We start from the raw sequence: 17088 nt of genomic DNA, 5'->3' as shown, positions 1-17088 counted from the left end.
AAATCTCCTCCCTACCTGGAGCAGTAGTGCGAAGATTTTTTTTGCATCCTGAATGCCAAGATATTTCCCTCCTTCCACTGAAGGTACATTGGCCTTGGTGACACTCTTCAGTGTCAGGAAAAGCAATTGCTCAGGCAGTTAGAGCCGTGGAATGGTTCAGGTTGAAGAGAACCTTCAAGATCCTCTCATCCTACCCCTGCCATGGGCAGGGACACCTTCCACTATTCCCTTGAGGGTGGCTCAAGCCCCATCCAACCTGACCCTGGACACTTCCAGGGTTGGGACACTCACAGCTGCTCTGGGCACCCTCTGCTAGGGCCTCCCCACTCTCACAGGGAAGAATTTCTTCCTAATATTTAATTTAAAGCTACTCTCTTTCAGTTTGAAGCCATCACCCTTTGTCCTGTCACTGCAGGACCCATGGGTCAGCTCCCAACAGCACCTCCCACACCAGAGAAGCCTCGTAATTCGTGCCAGAGGTAATTTATCAGCTTTAGACTCTCGCACAACGCCTGCACAGGGAGGGCTTTGGGACCAGAACCAGCCACATCAAACAACAGAATGATCCTCTTAATTCTTGCAATGGCTGCAAAGGAACACAGGCAGCCAGGTCAAGTGGAAAGAAGTCTCTTCCTCACGAGCTCACCTTTAGCTTTTGCTGAGGTGTGCACCGAGCTTTTCTTTCCTGATCAAGCTTGCTGCATAGGGAATCTGGAATGACACAGAAACAGAGACACTGCTCAAGCCAAGGTTTGGCTAACAAAACACCCAAGCTGGAAATCCCTGTAAATGAAAGGTTTTGTTTTCCTTCCTGAAAATAGGGAGGAACTGTAGGACATCTTAACATCTTAGATACAAAGGTTCAACCCTTTATAGAACCGCAGGGGGGTTGAAGCAGAAATAAAAATGGTCAGAATTAAAACAACAGATAGCATCTTAAAATTCAGTGTAAAAGATGCATTCTGATGCTTTGTTTATGTCAGAGGCTGACAAAGGGCAAAGCCACCTGTGAGATCATAAAAAATCAGCTGTCTGTGACAGATCAGGCAATGCACACTGATCCCTGCACAGCCAAAATACAGCAGGCTGGGAGCATGAGAATTCGTGTATTTATATCCCCGTAATTAGGAAATTCATAATAGTTATCTCCAACTTGCACCAATCTGAAGGGAAGCCACTGAAGTGGAACAAATAATTAAAGAAAAACAGAGAACATGGGCATATTAGGGAACACAGTTATATTTAGAAACAAAGTGGGATGATGTACCCATTGGCCGCTGGGAATACATTACAGGGCTGCTCTTCTCCAGTGCTGGGCCTTTAGAATGCAACAAAACTAAATTGCTCTGAGATTTCCCCATAGCTGGGAATCCAGCTAAGTGGCTACAAATTCTTTGATGATGATTTTTGGAGGGACTGCTGGAGGAATTCAGGCTGGGAGATCAAGAAGTTCTGTGTCCCTGCACTCCTAAGTGCTGCTGCATGCCGAGCTGACCTGCTTCTGCTGCCAGAATATGCTCACAAACAATGTGAAGTATGTTACTGCAAGCTGAAAATTATGTTAGCTGAAGTCAGGATCAAAATTAACCTGCACAAACAGCAGAAGGAGCAGATGGGCAAATGCAGAGAGTTAAAGCAACCTGCCCCACACACCTAAAATTTGTGTGAATTTGCACACAGTGGATTTGCATCCGTATCCACTGACCCCACACGTTCCTAAAACAGGGATGTCCCTGTTTTGATTTTAAACACGTTGTGCCCACAGAGAATGTTTATGTGAATTGTGCCCAGCATGCCTCTGGGCTGGGGTAAAGCATCGTGCCTGCAAAGACATTGAGAGACTTATCCATCCCTGCCTACCTTAATAAGAGGAAAAGAAGAGGGAAGGATCAGGATGAGAGGGAAGAAAAGGGCTTTTGAAGCTTGAGAGCTAACTGTTTCATTTCTTGGGAAAGGAGGTCAATCAGACTGAAAGCAGCAGCACCAGGAAGGAGCAGTGTCTGTGGCTGAATGAAAGCAGAAGCCTTTCACAGGGGCACGCTGCTTCCCCCCTACACAGCCCTGGAAAAGGGGAAATGTGTGTGCATAAGCCACTGATGACCAGAAAAGATCAAGATTCCAGACGTTTTGTCTGACTACTCTTACAATCCCTTCCCTTGACAGAAGATAATAGGTATCAGGCAGCTTTTAGCCAGATCCCCCCCAAGAAACAGAGCTGTCCCCTCCACCACGTCCCCAAACACAGCTGCCTTCAGGACACAGTGCTTGCAAAGGCTGCAAAACTCCCTCCCAAGCTGCAGCAGGGAAGAGGGTGCAGAGAATCTGCTTCCCTGGTCGTGGCTGGGATGCAAAAGGGAGCCACAAAACAAACTGCACACAAAAACCAGCACATTCCAGCTGGGACCTGTGGTGCCTCGCCAGCTGATTCCTGCCTCTCTCCCACTCACGAAGGCCAACTTGGGTTTGCATGGCCACAAATTATATAGGACATCTCCCAAGCTGTACTGACCTAGATAATACAATGGGGTACATTCTGTCAGAAATTAACTGTTCTTAATCCACTTCTCTGCTATATTTGGCACACCGGCATCTTTCTAATGCGTGTTGTTTTAACTGATCTCCTGGTAATAGATGACAGTGGGAGAGGTGGGTGTTCAACAGGGAAATGACTACTTTCTCCATGAGTTAAATCACCAGCAATGTCATCTTCTATTTATCTCATTGTCAGAGCATTCAGTAATTTCAATGCCGTGGTGGAATAGGATTTAGGGCTCTTCATGGCAAAAGAGTCCCTCTCTGTGCACCCATGGGGGCTGCAGAGATGAGGGCAGGATCAGTACTCAAAGGGGCACGGAGATGCAAAGGGTGGCCCTTTTCAAAGGGTGTGCAGAAGTAACAAAAGGGAAGGCAGTTCGGTTTCAAGCAGCAAAAATACAGTTTCTCATGACCGAGTGTGCATTAGTAGGAAACACAATGAGAGCAGATCTGAAGAGAAGCTCCAAGAAAACTGCAATATGGACACTGAGTACTTTTTCCTGCAGGCTGACTCCAGTTTAGTCCTGGTACCCATTAGGAACAGGAGCACAGTCCCGTGTGCATTCCTGGAACACCTCCCCGTTTATTCCACCTGGAAGGAACACAGTCAGCAAGCCCAGAGCCTGCTCCACGGCTCAAACCAAAGCACAGATAAGGGACAGGACTGGGGAGTAATTTCTGCAGTTCCTGTCTGATCCCTCTTATACACACTCAGATATCAAAGAAGCTTCAGCACACCATCCCCTTTCAGGGGCTTGGCCTCTGCATCCCATCTCTGGTGAGGTACACGATGATGCATCGTGTTGCCTAGAAAAAAATATTTAGCACTCATGCAGTAGCAGAGGCTGGCTCCCTGTACATCCACAGCCATTTTTGATCAGAATTTCTGCAGATTCTAATGGAAGGGAAGCTTTCTGCTTAAATTTCTACAAGGCATCCGTTTCTTTAACATTTTAATTTACTGGAGAAAGAGGCACAGCTCTATCCTATCAACCTAAGGCATATCCACAGGTGTTGTCAAGATGTAAGTTTTGCTCACCTGTCTTGGTGGGGGGGGGGAGAAAGCCAACAGCAGAATATAAGATTCTGGTGAAAACAGCTCACTTTCCTGTACACAATTAGGGATGAGCCTTTTGAGGACACAGGACACAGAGTTCCAGAAATGTTCTTTTACCTGTCATTATGTGTGTGCCTGTGAGCAGGCACTTCAGCACAAGATGCCACTCAAGAAATCCGAGAGCCATTCTGCTGAACAGCTGTTTGTATTCTTGCCAAGGTCAATCATCTGAGCTGCACCACTTCAGGCCGAGCACGGAAATCACAAATGGCACTGAAGCACTGCTATTTCCCATTCCCTGTTTTTGAGAACAGAGGCAGGCACATGGAGACCAACATCTCCACACGCAGAAATGTGGGTGCTTCTTGTTTGGCTAATGAATACATTAGCGGTACAAAAGCATCGGCTTTCTGTAAACAATTTAAGCTAGGAATTCAAAGTACTAGCGCTCTTCTGAATTACAGTGTGACCCAGAGGAACAGGCTCTCATGCCTCTGAAGATTTACCAACATTAACTACATGGTAGATGTTTTTTTTTCTTCTTTTAAACATTCCTTGTCAATCTTTAAGGATGAGGGTGAAAGATGATGCAGAGATGGAAATAAGTTTTGCAGAGAGATAGTTCCTGATTTATTTTATTGCCTGACTCTGAAGAACAGAGTTGATTTAAAGGAGCACTGAGAGCAGAAAGCCATAAAACACAGAGCAGTTCCAGATGGATCCAGTTCTGAGCTCTGAACATTATTATCAGCCCAAAGTGAGGCTGGTAGGGAGAAGTCAGTTCACAGGAGCATAACCTAACTAAAATATCCCAAACAAAACCAAACCATCATTTTTCACCTAATCTGAAAAGACAAAGGCCTGCCCGAGTGTTTCACATTTCTAACACACCTCAAAAACCCATCACACTTTACCCAAATGTAAAATTAGTGGCACTGGTCATCACCCAATGATCTAAACCACAGTGGGTGATGAGCACCCCCTGAGCTTTTCCTGATGGACTGGTCACCACTGAGGTCAATACTTTCTGAGAACCCACAAACTACTTGTAAGGCACCTCTGAGAGAAAATTCAGAAAAGCTCCTCAGTTTGCAGGAGGCTTAAATTTCCTGCTTGGTGTTCTGCTTCCCCATGGCCATGTTTGAGAGGGGTTCATGAAAACATTTAAGGATGAAAATCATCATGCTGGTACTGCTGTTTCTGATATTTTTCTCTCCCCAGGCAGCTAGAAAGAAAGCTCAAGCTTTTAAGATTTTTTCCACTTACACAGTTGCTCAGAAGACAATATCAGACAGATGCAGAGTCTCAGGCAGGAGGAGACTTGATAACTGCTTACAGTGCTGGTCTGTCCCAGCAGAAGAGTTCTGGTGTCATTGGACAGAAACCAAAAACTCTAAAGGCAGGCGAGCTCTCCTAAGCCTGTACCATGTGTGTCATGTCAGAATCTCCCCCATCTTGCTGGGCAGCAGTTCCTCCTCACTGGCCCTTTCTGTACAATTCAGTAACAAAAGCCACACGACCCCCAGAATCTCAGAATCTTTTAGGTTCAAAAAGATCTCTTGAGTCCAACCATTCCCCCAGCACTAATCCATGCCACCATGTGCCCAGCTCACCACTAACCCATGTCCCCAGGAGCCACATCCACAAGGCCTCTAAACCCCTTCAGGGAAGGTGACTCCACTTCTGCCCTGAACAGCTGACCTCAGTGCTTGACAGTGAAGAAATTTTTCCTAATCCACTTTAAATCTCCCCTGGCACAACAGGATCCACATGAAAAATCCATATTTTATATATGATCTCCACGTACCCACCCTGTACTCAGCCAATTTGGGAGACAGCACTTCGCAAGAGGAGGAAGAGAAAAATGCATTCAGGGGTCTAAAATCCATTTTCTTGTTAAATGGTGGTTTCTTAGCACTCGGTGGAGAACCTGGCACAAACAGGTTGCAAAACCTCCTGGTAGCTGCTCCAGACACTCTGAAAACTCTGAAAACTGAAACACAGGACGTTCCACATGGACATCAGGAAGAAATTCCTTCCTGGAGAGGCTGTGGAGCCTTCCTCACCGGAGGTGCTCAAAACCTGCCTGGAATTCTGAGCAACGTGCTCTGGGCGACTCCACTCGAGCAGGGAGCTTGGGCTAGATGACCTCCAGTGGCCACTCGCAGCCTCAGTGAATGAGATTCACACCAAAACCAGTGGCCACACAACATCCTGCTGCTCCAGCAACCTCCTAATCCAGGCTGCCTGCGAGGAGCCCAGCCTCCGCCGGTGAAGGTGTAAGAGAACAGGACTCGCCCTGTTTTTCCAGTGGCCTGAGGAAACTCCCGGCTTCCAGGAGGCCACGAAATCCTGTAATTTTCCCGCTGGGATGCGCTCGGAGCGGCAGCAGCAGGGCAGGGCGGGGATGCAGCCGCGCCCGGACCGCAGCGCTGAGCTGCAGTGGCGGCCGGCGGCCGGCAGAGGGAACCCGCGGGCCGCGCTGCGACCGAGCGCTCCCAAAACCGGGAGGAATCTCCCCAAAAAAAAACACCCGCAAAAAAGCGGCATGGCCAGCGTTCACCGCGAGCAGGGCATGAGATTCACGTCCGGCTGCAGTGGGTGTTGGCGCTGGAAAGTTTTCAACTGCAGTCATATTTGGTCCGATTTTTTTTTTTTCGTGATTACGCTCGGCTTGCATTCCAGACGTTTCCCAAACAGCAAAAACGCTGGGTCAAGTTATTGTAAAGTCTGATTACTCAGTTTAGGGTGAGTGAAACGATCGCTCTGCCAAAACCTGCCCCTGGTACCCAGAGTTGCAGGGGATCAGGGAATCACAAAATCATTTAGGTTGGAAAAGCCCTCCAAGATATTAAAATCCAATCATTTTCTCCACACTGCCCAGCCCACTCTAACCCGTGCGTCCAAGTGCCATCCACATGGCTCTTAAATCCTTCCAGGGATATTCAGGAAAGATTAATGCAAGTTGTATATCTTCAGCAGTGAAAAGAGCAAAAAAAAAACCCCAAACACCTGATTCCAGGCATCTATATTGTTTATAGAATAATTTTTAAAAGCAATTAAGTCAAGTTCTGTGGCTAGTTAAATCAGTAAATTTTTAATTCAGTGCCACAAAGGCATACACCTATGAGGTCTAAGTAAAACTAAGATTTCAGGATGTATGAAACACTTCTGCTTTTCTCTTTGTACTTCTGTGTTAACCAGAAAAGTAGGTTAAAGCTCTTAGGTTGAAGTAGTAGTGCAGCATATCAGGTACAAAAAAAAAAAGCCTAACTGCACCAATTAAAAACAAAACAACAACAGCAATTAAACAAAAAATCAAAAGCAGTATTTTGTGTATTCTGCATCAATTCATCCATGCAATTACCCTGGAAGGCCAAAGTAGTTCTATTATTACCACATTCAGTTCATTAATCTTAATTCTAGATATAAACATACAAGATATATTCCCATGAATGAATTAAAGCAACTGCTGGGATTATCACCTCAAAAGTGCTGACTCCATTCCAGTTATCAGCCAAGCCATCTCTGAAGATTTCTGCACCCTTCTTAAGCACTCAGATGGGTTATTTCCAGCAGTTTGTCAGTTTTTCATACAAACATCTTTTTAGCAATCTCATTGATCACAACCTACCCCACAAATATGAGCATGAAGGCTTACTGGTGATTCAGCAACATTTCTATTACTAATAATTAAATTCAGGCATCTGTAGGGAGTGAAAAGGTCCTGAGTTGTTGGTGCAACACATTAAATGTTGAAACAGGTCTCTGTAAGTTCATTCAGACAGCTCTGTTTAATGATTAAATTACTCTTAGTCTGTCCACAGCACACATCAGTAAGTGAAAAGGGTGTGAATTACTTGATCATATTGCTATTCCTGCCCAAGAAAATCAGGTAAGACACCACATCTGGCTTGCTGGAGACCTGGGATACTCAGTTCCAGAAACACCTTCACGACTGGAGCACAAGGTGAATGGCAGAGGTGATCTGTTCTCTCCCCGGGAGGCAGAGTTAGCTCCAAGTTCAGCTGACACAAGAGATAAAGACTGGGGTGGGCCTATAAACTTTGTGCTTAGAAGTGCTCTGCAGCAGGAAATCCAACTGGTCACCTGCTTCAAGTCCAAAGCAGCAGGGGAAGTGCTTTTCAGGGTGGCATCCTAATTAGAATTTTCTGTGACAACACTATTCTCAGGTCAAGTCAAACTTCCCACCTGACATCGGGTCACAAAGAGGGACACAGCAACAACCAGGCACATTAAAGGGAAAGAATGGAGACCAGGTGCAAAAAAAAAGCCACCCAGAGATGTTCTGGACTTGAGTTTCCTCCACAAACAACCTCTTTCAAACACCCTCCATCTCTCACTGAAATCTCTGAAGTCAGCAGGAATGGGGCGCGTGGATGCTCGGCAGCTCTAAAAATAAGGCCAGTCCTAAATGCCTCTGAACATCAGGAGCACAAGTTTGACAATCCTGGCCTTCAGCTTTATTTTTATGTCCTAACCCATCAATTAGAAAATGACAGCACCAGGAGGCTGGGCAATGCCTTCTCTGCACCAGGGCCCTGTGACAAGCAGAAGGAAAATTTCCATGGGGGAGCACAGGGCTGATTCGGGGAAGTGGGGATGTTTGCCAAACTTTCCTCAAAAACAAAAACCCTGTTGAGCAACGTCAGACTGATCACAGAGAAAGCACCAGCAAAGCAAGCACTAGCTGACAGCCTCACCATGCCCTTGAAACCACACTGAGCACTACATGAGCGTGGAACAGCTTCCCATGCTCCAGCCCCTTGGCTTGCACTGGGTTGAGAATGTCAGCTTTTCAAAACAACACAGCTGGATGTGATGATCTAGAGCTGCACCAGCACACAGGCAAAATCCCACTTGGTTTTAAAATAACAAGCAAGAGACCCAACAGTAACGTGTGCCTGCACTAAACTGTGCTTTGGCAACTTGATCCTTTACTGCTGAGTTAAGCACTTCTCTAGTGTCTAAAACGAGAAAAAGACACATCCTAAGGTTTATTTTCTGGTGAGAGGCAGGGATTGAGCAGATTCCCTGCCGAGGGCTGAAATGCACCTCTCGGCAACTCACACGAGGTAGAAACATTTAACTGCTTAAAGTTTTCTGATTCACTCCCTGCTCCTCTCTGCAGAAGCACCTCTCCGTGTTGAGTCAACACATTTTGTTTAGTTGAAACATGAAGACCCATCTGGTTACTGTAGGAAAGTAAATCTCCAGGTAATTAGGCTCCAAACCAGCTGAGAGCTGCGTGCTTACCTCTTGCTAAATGTAAGGCAATAGGAGCTCGGAAATGGTGCATCTGCATGGCTCACAAAGGGAAAATTTGAGGTGTGCGCTTAAAAAACACGAAGCAGCAGCTGAAGATGTTTTTTTGTCAGAGAAAGTAAACTTACGATTTGTAGCTGCTGCACCATTTCTTCTCTGTACGCCAGCTCCCGCTTCATCTGATCTTGAAAATTATCTGTATGAGAGGGAAACAAAATGTAGGTGCCATAATTACAACAGAGACCACACGGCAGAATTTGCATAAATCAAGCTAAATCAAACCCATTCACTACTGGGGGACCACAAAGCATTATAAAAGTCTTCCACTCAATTAAAACATATGCCTAACAAGTATGTATCTAATAGGAGACACCACTGACAACAGAAAAAAAAAAAAGTGGAAAAATTAGATTTCCCCCCTCAGAAAATGTAGGATGCTAAGTTTGTGTTGCTAGCATTTATTCCCAGCTATTTTCCTGCACGGGCAAGGCTCTGCAGTCATTAGTCAAACTTTCTCAAGCCCTGAAGAGAAGAGCAAAAACTGCTCTTCTTTGCTTTGGCATAAATCTGTTGACATCAACAGCGATGTCCAACATGTGAGAGGAGAAAGCGTTCAAGGATGCAGGGTTTGATTTGTGGTTTGTAGCATTGTGCTGACGGCTTTGAACAAAACTGAAGCTCCATAAAGGGTGACGTGGAATATGGAAGCGAAAAAGTCTTTGAAAGAGAGATCCTGGGCAGCTGGGTTACAGCACAGGCTGGCCTTCCTGCTCCAGTAGATCTTCCCTGATTTTCCTCCTAAATAACCTAAATAACCATCTCAGACAAAACTTCATTTGTTAGACGATAAGCTGATGCTCTGTGGTCCCTAACATTCCCTCTTGGTGGGTGGGAAAAAGAGAAACATAAACAAAACTATTGACAAGTACCAAATAATTCAAAGAGCTGCCTGATGGAGGTCAGGGTGCAAGGATGGGCTGCTAAATGGAAGAGGAAAGAAAACTCACCCCAACCACTATCATTTTGATTCAAGTAACAAGCCTATCCTGGAAGAAAAACAAGGGGGCAGAGCTCTGTCCCCCTCTCAAAAAAGAACTTTGTCCTCTCTGAACAATGAGATAAAATTGTTGTTTAAAAGAAAAGGAGTCAGGAAAAGAGCAATGAAACACAGAAAGAGTGAGAAATTTTGGCAAACTGAAGCCCTCAGGACTCCAGCACAACCAAATTGAAAAGGACATCGTGACACTACCGCAATGAAGTTCTTCAGATTTCCAGTAAATTCCCACAGAACTTTTAAGCCTATTCCATCTACCCCAACTTGATCAGAAACATAAGCCAACAAAAATAAAGCAGATTTCCAATTCCTCTTTTCCTAGCCCCACCCAAAAAACCCATGAAGTATAAAAAGGCAGCTGCCTCCTGTCCTGGTCACTACGGGCTGAGAGTTACAGCTGAGGTCCTCCAGCTTTACTCTGAGCAGGCTTTAAGGAGAAATTTTGGGTTTTTTTCCCTCAAGGCTTTCCTCCCAGCTGCCTCTTCATGGGCTCATCACATCTCCAAACAAACAGCTCAGGGGTCTTGCTCAGCCCTGCACAGCAAATGTCCAAGCTCACAGAGGAAATGGGGTGTTAATGGTAGGGACTGCGTTTTTTTTTCCGGCGGCATTTATCCGAGTCCAAACGCTCACAGACAAAGCCATAAGCAGTACCCAGGAGAAAAGGTATGAATATTTAAAAAGCTTTCTTAACACAAAATTAAATACTTTAAGTACCCAGACTGTGTCTCCGCCATTTTATTGCCACATTGTTTAAAATGCAGACGGACAGAACGCGGAGCAGCCGACACGGAGCGTACAAACCAGAGCATCCAGGACATCACACAGTCCACATGCAGAGATGCCTGTATTTTTATCAGGACAGTAAATACTTTGACTTTCTTCATGTGATCTTATTTTTTTTATTATTTTTTAATTTTCTTTTATTCAATTGATCTCTGCATTGAGAGATCTTAAAGGCAAATTTCACCTGCAGCTTTCAAGAACAACAGCAATGCGAAAAATGCAGCAGAAGACAAGGTCTTGCTGTTTTATAAATTATCACAGTCCATGTTTCACACAGGTACAAGAAGCCACAGAGAAGACTGCAGCATAGCACCGCTAAGAGAGCTTGCAAATAAGCTCAGTTCTCATTTAACAGTGATTAAAATGAGAGGAGAACTCTGAAGCCAAACACCATTTACTGCACAGCCCTGTTGTGAGTATGGTTTGATGCTAGGAAGATGTAACACCCCAAATGTGCTCAGTTCCAAGTGGAGGACCCAAAAGAGGTGACTCTAGAGTTAACTGCAGGTAACCTGACAGAAGCATTTTCCTGAGAGAAATAGTACTGCCTTCTGCATCTCGCATGTTGCCTCCCAGCTGAAACACGGATGATTTTTCAATGCAATTTAAATTTTACCTCTACTTTCTTTTAGCTGGGTCCCCAAAGACTTCTCTCCACGGCTCCTCCCTGCCCAAGACACCAATACCAATACCATTCTAACCTGGCACAAAGCAACAGCTCTGTCCAGCAGGAAGAGCCTGGAACAGCCCCCCTCTCTTGTGCTAGAACATGCACTGCACAAGAGGACAAAACAGCCTTAACATGGGTTTACACTAATTTGCTTTACAAAGACCCTTTTCTCTTGTTTTATTACGTGTGGAGGAGGGGTGGGTTTTTTTGGTAAATCTAAATCTGTAAATAGGCTTTACGGTCACTTGTAGGTATGGTTTATAGCACATGATCTGTTTTCTATTTTAATCCTGAAGAAAATTGACCACTACTTTGTGGTACATTGAAACCACATATTTTTCAAGCCAGCATACAGCAGTCACCACTTCCTTGGTCGGCCGTACTTGTTCTTTTCTTTTATTTGAATTGTATTTCATGTGGTTTAACTGCAGTGTTTATTTACACGGCAAAGACAGAGATTAATTTTACTGTAGAAGAACAAAAGGATGAATAAGAGACTTGAGTGGCAAAAGTCCAAGATGCCATTTCGCCAATACCACACAGCAGGGTTTTGATCTCCACGAATTATTTGAAAATTACCTCACTCCCAAACCCAAGTAATAACTGGATTTATGCTGAAGGATGAGGTTATGCTCCTTTCATTAATATCTGTACCATGTCAAGTGACTCTTCTTTATTTATGGAGCTGTCTACATCTTTCAATATTTGGGCTAAAGACGGAGTCATTCCCAGAGTCCTCACGCTGCCTTGCTTCCCTGAACTTACCTATCTGATGCTACAGAAAAGGGACAAGCATGTTTTCTTTGAACAATAGGAAAATGCTGTCTGTGTTCCCACCTTTTCCAGCGGTATCATCCTGATCTAGGTGGGATTTCTCCTGGAAGAATCTTTCTGTCATTGCTCCAGTGTCATTTGAGAGATCCCAGCCAAGGGGGTCGTCTTCCACATCCCTGTACAATCAGCCCAACCTTCCAGCAGCTTCACACAAACCCTGCTAAGTGTCCATTTGGTTTTATTTGAGTTGTGCTGTGCTCATTCCACCGCCCTGGACAGCAGCACCCCGCAAAGCGGCCGTGGTGAAAGGGCCGTCTCAAGCGGCCTCTCTCAAAGGGAAAAATCCAGACAGGAATTTCTACTCCTTAAAAAGGCCAGATCAGTTCTCCAGCATCAGCTGGAACCTCCTGAGAATGGGTATTAAGAACCTCCTGAAAACGAGGATTAAGCATTTTGTCTTCAGAAGCCCCTGAGGTGTTGGCTAAGACACCAACCCCACCACACCCCAGGAGGGCTCAGATGTGTTTCTGTCTACTCACTGCACGCAATGCTACCAAAACTGCAGGCTGTACACCAAAACAAACACCCAGCTTTGTATACTCCCTGTGAAAGACCTGCTTGGAGAGCTGGAAAGCCACAGCAGAAGAGTCAGTGTAGAATCACGGCATGGTTTGGGTTGGAAAGGAGCTTAAAAATCACCTCCTTCCAACCCTAGGGACACCTCCCACGATCCCAACTGGCTCCAAGCCCTGCCCAGCCTGACCTCAGCAGAACCCAAGATCATGGCAGCACATCTGAGAGCCTCTCTCGTTTTATCAGCCTGGCAAGAGCCAACCACACACACACACAACACCAAAGGCACAGATTTTGTGTCTTACTGAAGACTGGGAAAGACGCGTTTCCTTTCAACACCTGGAATTCCTGTTCCAGCCTCCTCCGTAGGTCGATCTGCTCAAACAGAACCTTCTGGAGTTCCTCTAACAAAGAGAAAGAGTGGTTTTGATAATCTGTATAAATAATTCTTGAAAGAACAGTTGCAGAGCAATTCATTACTCTAAGACAAAATATTTTAGCGTTTATTAAAAAAAAAAAAAAAAGTGTTGCATAGACCCACCATAGATTTTGTGCAGAAAGCCATGAATATAAATCAATGTAATATATTATTTTAAAGTATTATATTACAGTGTCATGTATTGATTGATATATATGCATTAATCTCAATTATATCCACCCAAAGGTCCATATATTATTCATATGTTACTTGACAAGCTTAAAATATGGTGCAGAACGAAAGTGCCCCCTATTATCCTCATATTCTATTAAAACAAAGAGCAGTTTTATAATGTAAGAGGCCCTTATTTATTTTACCTTTCCCCATATTTTCCACATCCTTCTTCAGAGAATGAGGTGAATTGGTTTCTTGTGTGTGTTCTCCTTAAAAAAGAGAAAGAAAAAAGTTATTGATTTACTGACAGTGCTTTTTGTCAGTATTGTCCTTACAATATATCCACTTCAGAGAATCTGGAGAGGAAGAAAAAGGGGCAAAAATATAAAGAAAGAGTAAGATTGAGCTTCATCTACAAATTTCTGGGTGTATAATAAAAATATTTGTCAATTATTATTTTCTCTATTTCAGTGAAGTATCCACCTACAGCATTGAAGACAATAGCTGATGTCTCCTGGATACTCTTCTTGCTGAGCTGATTCCTCCTTTCCCTCTAACCCCTCCTGAAGATACTTTTATCAGAGAATAACTGGGAGCAAGCAGAGGAAAGGGGAGATCTTCCTCTACAGCCTCATCTCTCCTCCTCTCAACGGGAAGCCCGTGCTCTCCATCTGGGCAGGACCCTGTTCCAAAATCCACAGGAAAAATGCCTTTTTGCCTCCATCAGCTTTTCAGCTTTATCATCTTCCGGAGCTCCATGGCATGGGTGTGTTGAAACTGGATATAATTTATATCCAGCTGAGATAAAATTGACATTAGTGGTATTTGCATCTAAAGGATACAGCTCCAGGGTCAGCCAATTGAGGGGCTCCTGTCTTAGGTTGCTCACATCAACTTTTAATCATATTGTAGGACAGAATTCTCCATGTAACAGAATTTGGCTATTTCCAGACACACACATGCTACTTCCTTCAGCCTTTTTTTTGTCTACAAATTAACTAAATTTAAAAAAAAAAAAAAAATAAAATCACAAGTTGTGAAGTTCGCCTGAATGACTTTTACTTAAAAACTAGACCTTCAGACAAAAGGTGTTACTTTTATTATCCTCTGCAACTGCAATTTTTTTCCTGTGACTTCTATGAAATGCTTCTATAAAAGCTATGAAAACCATTTTTAAAGGAGTAAAATACCACTTTAGCTGAAATTTATGGGAGATTTTCTGTTTTTTACAGCTGAAGTCGAAATGGGCTCTCAATAATTAAGAAAATATTTGGTAGATAACCAATTATTGAACTAATTGGATTAATTCTTCATTCAGTCCAGTAAATACACATCATTAACTCTACTGATAAATAATCACAAGAGACATATATATATATAAATATATTCATGTGCTTACATAGTTGGAAGAGAGGATCACGGAGAAAATATCTTGGGTTTTGATGTTTCTTATAGTTTTGCTTTTTTTAAAATAAAAATCCACAGCACTGAATAGGTCATCAGACAACATACAACAGTTAAGTTAAAAATTATTGTGTCATCACAATAGGTTAATTTTAAATTTGAATTGGAAAGTCTTGTAACAGATGCAGTTAAAAATCTTTTTGCAAAACATTTGTTTCTGTTTTTAAAAATCAATTCAATCCTATATCCAGTAAACCTTGAAGTCACAGCGTATGAAACCTATCCAATAGCTCTGCATTTTAGCATCTCCTCTCTCTTCATTCCTTAAAAAAAAGCTGAAAAGCAACCACTCATTTAGGCACATACATTTACACAACTGGTATCTGGTGCCAGCAATTCCATTTTAAAAACTTGTTTATGTAACGTGGCAATTTAAAAAAAAAAAAAAAAATCATTTTTGTGGGGTATTTGGTGAAAACTAAGTATTTTCTGCAGGTAAGTTGTCTCACCACAGTAGAAGATACAGCAGGCATAAAAATATATCACCTTTTGGGCAGTGGTTTGAGGAGCTTCCACAATGTAAAATGGGTTTGTTGGTTTGGTTGTTTTGCTAGCTAACATAATTCTTTTTTAAACTGGATGGCCAGCAAAACAAAATATTTTGTCAGATAAATTAGGGCACACAAAATCAAAAGGGAAGAATTTAAGTTTAGAAAGGGTGAATTTGTCGAATTACAAATACTAGCATATTCCAAATCCATTTCTCCCACTGAGGCGCCCTTTTCTGTGTGTTTTATATGCAATTTTGAGCGACAACAGGCTCACAGACAGAAGGTAACTGGATTTTTCAAGGAGAAGGAAGGGAAAGGGGGAGAGACTAGAGTATGGTGACAATACAGCTCTTTCTCACTTGCTCGGTTGAGCTCCCAGGGCTGTGTGGTTGGGGGCTGCTGACTCGCTGGGACAGAAAGAACTGCATCAAAATGAAGATAAGGGCATGGAGCATGAAGAATAACTTCCCCAGCATCTGCAGCCTCCCTACTAAGCTACTGGAAAGGCCTATTAGAAAATCCTCCATGCTTGCACCTGAAATGAGTAAAGAATGGGAGTGGAAAAATGGAAGTATTTAAAGGCCAAAGACAGGATATATGGTTTTAAAGAATAATTGCATTTCTAAACTGCTTTCTGATGTTAAAAAAAAAATAAAAATCTCAACATTATTGTTAACAGCAGTTATAATCAGATGGGTTTCACCTCTCCTGTCCCCCTGAAAATGATAATCAGGAGCCTGCTCTTCTCTGGTTTTCCATACTTCCCAGAGGCCTCATCACGCGTTGTGTACTGTTCTACCTTAATTGAAAGGGAGGAGGTATTGAATATTTAACCAGCTTCCCTTCTCTTAAATGTTAATTAAAAGCTAAATAGGTGTTTAAAAACAAACAAACAGAAAGCCCAAAGAATTTTAATCAGTCTAAGAAAAAATCGCTTCCCCTCCTAATAGCTCCACCATAACTCTCCTGGGCCTTGTCTCCACACAAACTTGCAGGGACTGAAAGCTGTGCCACCCCTCTGTACGGACACAGAGATCTCCTTTAGGAAAGGCTGTTTCAGTTTGCTCAGAAAAACCAAACTCTGCCTCATCCATCTCTTGGATAGGGGGAAAGAGGGTGAAACGTTTGCAGCCCACTTAAAATGCTTTGGTGAAAGCTTTGGGTGCTTCTGTTCTTCCCCACGAGCTCAGGTGCACAGACAGCGTTTTTCTGGACTGAAGGTACAGATGGCTTTCTCAGCCTGGAGTGTGAGCACCCACCCATGAAGGACACCTCCAAACTGCTCAAAAATTGGCACTGTGTAAAAGTGAGGTCCCGGGGTTGGACGCTGGCACAGCCTCGGCTCTTGCGGTGCTGCCATTTTATCAGCTTTACGTCCACTGGAGTGCTTAAGGTTTGAATTTTTAACATCTGAATTTTTTAACGTTCCTGAACCTATCCTCCTCCTCAGAAGAAATGCACTTTGCCTTCACTGTGAAAAAAAAAGCCAGAACAAGCCAGACACAGCCAGGTTACCCCTTCACGCTCTGCCACCTCCTGCAAGCCTTCCCCAGGAAGCTCTCAGAACGTTTTCCGAAAAGCAGCTAAAAAATTCCACGCTGTCCCAGACCACTCAGCCACCTCAATGTGCTGCTTTGTCCAGCACAGGGCACAGGTGGTCTGGGAATATAATTCCATTCTCCTGGCTCTACACGCCGTGCCTGCTCCCCAACTTGTGCCCTCCACAACCCTGGAGGTTTCAGACCACGTCATGCAGAACCATCTCCGCTTTCTCTGTGCCCCCTTCACCCCTCTCATTCCTGGGCA

The 17088-nt window shown here is 43.8% G+C and overlaps 1 protein-coding gene across 1 annotated transcript in view; it reads right to left on the bottom strand.

The window, feature by feature from the left end:
* Positions 1–648: 648 nt before the first annotated feature.
* Positions 649–17088, bottom strand: part of SKOR2 (SKI family transcriptional corepressor 2) — a 23722-nt gene continuing 7282 nt past the window's right edge. The window contains 4 exon segments of the mRNA XM_058825934.1: positions 649–711; positions 9007–9074; positions 13041–13139; positions 13531–13596. Of these exon segments, the coding sequence (XP_058681917.1) occupies positions 649–711; positions 9007–9074; positions 13041–13139; positions 13531–13596 (296 nt within the window).

This window comes from Poecile atricapillus, chromosome Z (genome assembly GCF_030490865.1).
Source record: "Poecile atricapillus isolate bPoeAtr1 chromosome Z, bPoeAtr1.hap1, whole genome shotgun sequence".
NCBI lineage: Eukaryota > Metazoa > Chordata > Aves > Passeriformes > Paridae > Poecile > Poecile atricapillus.
This window is presented reverse-complemented; position numbering and strand designations above follow the sequence as displayed.